At 42.9% G+C, this 6,959-nt stretch overlaps 1 protein-coding gene across 1 annotated transcript; it reads right to left on the bottom strand.

Annotated features, from left to right (window-relative positions):
* Window positions 1-53: 53 nt before the first annotated feature.
* foxn4 (forkhead box N4) lies at window positions 54-5,786 on the bottom strand. Its single transcript, XM_053325244.1, has 9 exons — window positions 5,689-5,786; window positions 3,201-3,367; window positions 2,230-2,342; window positions 2,030-2,140; window positions 1,811-1,938; window positions 1,598-1,694; window positions 1,301-1,508; window positions 805-1,197; window positions 54-716 (listed from the first exon to the last, which is right to left on the bottom strand). Exons 1-9 carry the CDS (start codon window positions 5,766-5,768, stop codon window positions 466-468), a joined length of 1,548 nt encoding a protein of 515 aa, XP_053181219.1. The 5' UTR covers window positions 5,769-5,786; the 3' UTR covers window positions 54-465.
* Between the last annotated feature and the right edge of the window lie 1,173 nt (window positions 5,787-6,959).

Here is a 6,959-nt window from a genome sequence, read left to right as displayed (position 1 = left end):
ATATATACAGCAAAAGATTGATAGAGTCATCACCTTCTCCAGCTGCCTTTTTCATAAATATAAATAAAACATCACAGCAATAATGTCTAGCACGATACAACAGACAAGAGACAGGGAGCTACAGTATGATGGGGCTTTAAAACGCAGAGTGAACAGTAGAAAAACTGGCAGATGCTAACTGACTTCTCCATCAAGAGTGTTTGTACTTACACAGACTTTGAGTCTTTGCTTGGCAAAGCTAGGTATTTTAAGTCTTACATACTTTTCTCCTACAGCAGCCTCTTTATCACCAGTTTTGTTTTCTTGTGGAATGTATGTGGGGAGATTATTTTCAAGCATTTTCTTCAGATAGTTCCCAGGTGATTTGCTCAAAATAAACCTTCAGATTTCTTCAGCTGATGCCCACAGATATCCACAGACAGTCACACAAGTTGTGCCGACTCTTTTCGAGACAGTTCTGCTGCTTTAAAGCAGGGCGATGGGCTTGCTGGTGGCTGGTGTGCCCATGTACTGGGAAGAGAGATGATCCTGGGAGGCATATGAGGTGTAGAGGCCCGTCACCTGCACGTCTGACAGTGGCAGGTTTGCTCCGCTGGAGACAGGAGGAAGGTGGGCCGTTCCCAAATCACAGTCTGATAGTCGGAGGGGTGAGTTACTGAAGGTGCCCAAAGCATCCAGGTTAAAGCTGTCGTCCTTCATTTCCTCCCACAGGTTACCTGAGAAGACAGAGAGGGTTAGTGTGCTGCTGCAACAACATGGTATAATCTACTGTAGCGAACAAAAAAAGAGACTTCAAAACCTCACCTTGAAGGGCAAAGTCCATGATGCTGGGATCCAGTGCATCCACCTCTGTGTGAGTGTCACCATGTACACTGTAGAAGTCATCTGGCGGCTTGCTCGCGTGCTGGGTGAGGGGACTGTGGGAAAGGTCAGGGACTGTGTGGAGGGGGGGTGTCTGGGCCGGAGCAGGGGACATGGGGGCCAACCGGGCCTGAGCCTGTAGCTGGGCCTGAAGTTGGTGGTGCTGGTGTATGGGTAAACATGGCAGGGAGAGGGTTACTATAGGCTGAGGCTGCATCTGGACTGGGACTGGCAGTGGGAGGCCAGTTGGACAGTTGGGCAGCCGTGTCATGCCCGGCTCCATAGTCTTGCGTCTGCAGTTCTCGGGGCGGTCTGTGATCAGTTTGTCCAGCTCATCTGCAGCAAAGACAGATTATCAGAATAAGTAAGAAACTTTAGCTTGTCTTGCCTCTCAGCTGAACATTAGACCTTTTTATATTTAGGAAAATAAATTTCTCACCAGGATTAGCCATGCTGCGGCGGATGGCTGGGAGATCCTTGCGTTTCCACTTCTGCATCTCTTCCTCCATCTTGTCAATTTTGGCAGGGTTCAGCGCCCATAGACAGCCTTTACGGGAAGAGCTGCTCGTCTTGTTTTCCACCTTCTCAAAGCATTTGTTTAAGGACAGGTTGTGTCTAACTGAGTTCTTCCATCCATCGGGTGCAGTCTGCAGGGAAAGTAGTTTATACTGTCACAACCTTTAACTACACCATCTCTTTTTGTACTTTTCAGTTTAATATTACTAGAGGATCATACCTTGAAATAAGGAAAGTGTTCCTTCATAAAGCTATAGATCTCACTGACTGGGAGGCTGCCAGTTTTGCTGTTCTTCAGAGCCATGGCAATCAAACAGCTAAGAAAAGAAATCACCAGGGGAAAAAATCATTAATTAAAAGTCATTCAAAGCAGAGTATAAACTAATTTAGGTGAATATTTGATTTGATTTCAGCCATGTAAGTGAGGTCTGACCTGTAGGAGTAGATTGGCTTGGGGAAAGACTTGGGCTGTAGCTCCTGGTCTTGTGGAGCCAGGCGAGGTTGCGTAAACAGACTTTGGTTGTTGAAAGAGACATTGCTATAAAGCCCACCAGTTGAACACTAAGAGATAAAGGAGAAGAAAGTTATGAGGGACTTTATCATTTTTAGTTTCCCTATTGATCAGATTCTTTATTTACTTAAACTCCGTTACCTGTTGTCCAGTTTGGGTTAGAGAGTACACCTGCTGGGGTGTGGGCTGGTAGACTGAGGTAGGGCACTGGTATCCGGGTGAGGGCAGCCCACTCATTGAGAATGGAGACATCTGTGAAAGATTAACATTTGACATTAAATAACATAATAAGCACCACACAACATATAACTGTTTCCCTTTGTAAAGCTGCTAAAACTCACACTTCCGCTGTGGGTGTTGATGATGCTGATTCCCAGGGGGCTGTGCTGCATGTTGCTCTGGAGGTGGAGCATGGATCCCTGACCCGCTGTCATCGTCATGTTGTTTAGCTGAGCTGTAAGGAGGAGCAGCCAGACTGATGTTTAGATTAAAGGAAAGTTCGACCAATAACACAAAGCACTCAAACAAATGTGTTTTTTTATATCCTTCTAAATATGTGTGGTGTGGTTTCTGAGGTTTTCAGATATTGTCTCTAACACAGCTGCCTCTCCAAAAAAAAGAACGGCTTCTTTACCTCTAAGTGAACTATTTTCTTTGTCACAGTGACAGAAATGTGCAAGTGGTTCTTGATTAGAGCTTCATTGATTAGTCAATTAATCAATTAGTCAGTCAATAGAAAATTAATCAGCAACTATTTTGATAATTGAATAATCAATTTAGTGATTTTTTTCTTCAAAAAATTATTTTCTGGCTTCTTTAGTTATATATGACAGTGAACTGAATATCTTTGAGTTGTGGGCTGTTGGTTGGGACAAAACAACACATTTTAGGGTTTAAGGGCTATAAGAAACAATTCTTAACATTTTCTGACCGAGCAACTAATCGAAAAATTGAGAAAATAATGTAAAGTAATGTTATGTAAAGGAAAAATTTTATTTTCCTAATAAACTTTTCAAACAAACAGTTATGTTTCAACAGAACAGAAATCAAGTATTTGTTTTTGCACTTTGACCAACAAAGGCTATTGGATGCATTGCACTGGGTTGAGCTAAAGGTGATTTCTCAAACCTCAGAATATGTCACCAGAAGTGTAGTTTGATAAGGTCAAACTTTATTGATCCCTAAATGGAACCTTGACAAATTTAACACTATTTTCTATCTGCAGAGGCCAGAAATCCAGAACTCATGATTCACCCAATGGGAGAGATGATGAGGTTTTTGAATGTTGCACTGTCCCCTCTTGTCACCTCACCTGTCTGTTGCTCCAACAAGCTGCCCTGGGAGGGCCCGTTACTGTGGCCTCTGCTATCAACCATCTGCTGTAGTCGGGGAACATCCACAGAGGTGAGCCATGACAGAGACTGCAGGTCCCCGGGGAGGTCCTCCTCCCGCAACTGGGAGGGGTCCGTGGTCAGAAGCCTTGAAGAGAGGAGGAGGAGGGGGGGGAGGAGGAGAAGGAGGAGGGGTGGTTGTGGGGGTTAACACGGCTGTTGGCTCAGACACACATAGACCAGAAGTGGAATTTAAATGTAAACATTTGATAGAACGTTTTTTTGTCCTTCAAAGTCAAAACCACTGTAATGAGTCTGAATCTGAAGGAAACAGAGATGAAAGCTGCTGAGAGAAGCCGTGTATTAGTCATTCCATCCAGGATTTACCATAAGAAGATTAACTACAAGTGTTATTTAGCAGTGACAGTTTTAATCAACAATGAGGGAGTTAAACAAGCTTTCCATTCAGAGAAAATCATCTGTTGTGATTGGAATACAAGAAACAGCACACTGATCTTTGTTTCTCTTGGTTTATCCTTCTTTGCAGATTATGAAAATATGAAGAAAAAAAATCAAAATAGCAAATGTTTTCAGTAATGGATGTTTTAAATCCATAATTATATATGTATAATTCATGCTATTTTTTATTTTCTGTAAACTGAATTAAAAGAAGGATTTTTGTTTAACCAGTGAACTGCCAGTGCCAATCAGCTTTCAGCTATTACGTCTTTTATGCAGTGAACCTTGAAGAGAAAGAAAGAAAAGAGAGGAATCCTCTTGAATCCTCTTCAGTCTCCTCTGCACACACACACACTTACTGCACAGGGGTTTAGTAATTGGGGTCGCTATGACAACACATACTATTCAGTTACTTTGTGGGTCTTGGACAGTGTAGAAGTACAACCCCCCCCCCCCCCCCCCCCCCCCTCATACACACACCAAATCTCCTATTAAAAAATCAACCCTGTGTCAGGTGACCATAGTCTGGCAACCATTGGCTGAATCATAAGTAAACAACGCATGAGATCGTTTGAAACATGGGACAGCAGCACATGTTGCCTGCAACAGTTGGCCTTGTCTATTGAAAAATGATCACCTATTGTGTCCCAAACGACAAATCTGCCCAGTGGCACGTGGCTCTATTGTCTTCTCCAGACCCTTCCTTGATTGTCTCTGTCGTTTCTTTTCTTTACGCAGCCCTTGCATTAATCTGTTGGAATGACAGCCCTCACATAAGAGGGACAAATAGGATGCCATCTGCTTCCCTGTCCCTTACCAGCCTCTATCCTCACTGCCGCCCCAACCCCCCCAACCCCCTCCACCCCCACCCCCTCCCTACACAGGGAAATCAACGGAGCCTAGGGCCAGAGGGGGTGCAAATGTAGTTTGAGGTCAGGGCTCTGTGTCTGCCGTCTGAATACATGACATCATTGCAGCCAAGAATCAGCACACATCCTCGAACACCTTGCATGCGCCAGCAAATGATTCAGGCTGATGGTCCTTTTGAGGCGGACAGGTGGCATTGTGAAGTTGAACACCCTCCACAGTATCACAATATCTCAGCTGGAGCTTTGAAGTTGGTGAACCTTGTTATTGCTGTCTAGCAGCTGTGAGTTTTATTTCACTTTTCACAAGGTGAATAACTTATTTTCAATCATCTACAAGTGAATGTCAAATGAAAACATTACAAAGGTACAATTGCAGAGACTCTTCTTTTTTGTGTTGCATAAAACATTAAAGCATAGTCGATAGTTGCTGTACGTGTTCTTTTATACTTTTTCTTCCCATTTCTACTGAAGGTTGCACTTATCCATCATGAATGCCCAGTACATACTGATAAAAACATAAGAATAGATGACACATGGGGGTGTTCCCACCTCCCCTCCTTGTACTACCAGCAGCGTAGAAATTGCTCACTGATGCAAAACATGTTGAGCTGGTGTCTCCATGTATCATCCGAGCCTTCCCAGAGGTTCAACAACACTAAATATTGCACCTCCTCCCTCTGTCCCTTCAATCCCTCCCTCCCATTGCTTCTAATTGGGAGCCACTTGTGCATACTGGTGACCCAGAGCGGCCCCGTCTCCCCCTGAGCCGGCAGGCCAAGAGGCTCAGGCTCTCCGTGTGCCGACAGCGGGAGTGTAAACAGAGCTGATGGTTTCTGACAGATCCATTCAGTCTGAAAATCATTTATTCTTCAGGATTTTTTTTCCTCTCTTCTTTTTCATGCAACCCCCCCATGCACAAAAAGAGCTGTCAATCTACCTTTAGACGGAACAGAGTGGAATTGGATCATTTGTTCCATGACTCTTTTAAAAAAACACCTGAAATGGTTTGATTAATAGAGATATGCGTTTTATCTTTTTTTGACAATATGCAACAAAAAAAAAGATAAATAGTTTAGCCCAAGATGAATCAGTAAGTCTTGGTCCTAATAAAGCTGAACATGGTTTGGATCAGGAGTCTTACCTGTAGTCTTGTGGAGACGGATGATGCCCAGCATTCTCAATTATTCCCGACATCCTGGATGTAATTCCACCTTCTATCATTTCCTGGGATGTGTGGTACCTCTGCATGGACATCAAAAAAATTAAACACACTTTAGATGATCTTGAAGCTATGTAGAAGAACTTATTACAACGTGAATGACATTACTTTGACCAAACCGTTTCTCAGTTAGTAAAAAAAAGGCAGAACAATTGTTTTTTATAAAAGGCAAATATTTTAAACACAATTTTGAGGTTTCAGTGATGATTTCAGAGAAGGATAAGCAGATGTAAAATAAATTATAATTTAATAATAATAGGCCTATACATGCCTTTGTTGTTGTCTGCAGCCTTTTCAACAATTTGAATGCGCCCCCCCCCTCCCTTCACCCTAATTAAGCGAATTTAATTTTTTTTTTTAAATACATGGAATTTAAAAAAGAGATCATAGCGCTCATATATAGACAGACAGTCAGTTCAAATGTTTACATAACAGTTAGGTCACATTAAGTTAGCCTGTAGGTGTAAATGGCTCATCATCATATCTCCTGCACACAAAGAAATTAAGAATAAAGACTTCAATCAAAAAAATGTCACTGAGCTCACACAAACTAACAATCGAAGAAAGACGCTGGAAGAGAGAAATACATAAATAAATAAATCACCTGTTTTTGGAAGATATTGAAGGATGTATGAGCCGGTCGCGAGCCCCTGTACTGTATTTCACTGTGTTGCACTTGATTCTCCAAACCCCTTTTTTAAATTTCCCTCTCTGGAGCTGTCCAGCGCTCTGTCATGCGCAGTGGAGACCTCAGTAGAGCTCCCAGTCGCCCGGGGCGCAGGAGGAGGAGGAGGAGGATCCCATGAGTTTGACAGCTGCTGTTAATGCAGTGCCTGTTAACAGTCCCGGGGATATCCACACACACTTTTCCTACTGTAAGTGCAGCACCAAAGAAGAAGCAGAGGTTTGATGAATGTTTTCTCTAGGATTGTGGCTGCTTTGTGTCACAGCAGTGCGCTCCTCCAGTGGGTCCAAGAGTAGACAAACGCGAAGCTTGTTGGATTAAAAATCACACCATACTCCATCCAGACATCCTCTTATGGGTTTATTATTAAAGAGATGAGAAGTTATAATTGCACTTTTTTTTAAATCTTTTATCTTCCTGTCTCCTATTGCGCTGGTGGCTCCAGGGGAACAGGTGTGTCTTAATAAAACACTAAATACATCAGCACGGGCCTATAGGCCTATATTCT

The sequence above is a fragment of the Scomber japonicus genome, chromosome 9, assembly GCF_027409825.1.
Source record: "Scomber japonicus isolate fScoJap1 chromosome 9, fScoJap1.pri, whole genome shotgun sequence".
Classification (NCBI taxonomy): Eukaryota; Metazoa; Chordata; class Actinopteri; order Scombriformes; family Scombridae; genus Scomber; species Scomber japonicus.
This window is presented reverse-complemented; position numbering and strand designations above follow the sequence as displayed.

Excerpts from the sequence above, each read along its gene's own strand:
- foxn4 (XM_053325244.1), bottom strand. The coding sequence starts at position 5,768 with ATGATAGAAGGTGGAATTACATCCAGGATGTCGGGAATAATTGAGAAT. Across the intron at positions 1,695-1,810 it reads AAGCCAATCTACTCCTACAG|CTGTTTGATTGCCATGGCTC; the intron begins GTCAGACCTCAC and ends TTCTTTTCTTAG. Across the intron at positions 1,198-1,300 it reads CCGCAGCATGGCTAATCCTG|ATGAGCTGGACAAACTGATC; the intron begins GTGAGAAATTTA and ends TCTTTGCTGCAG.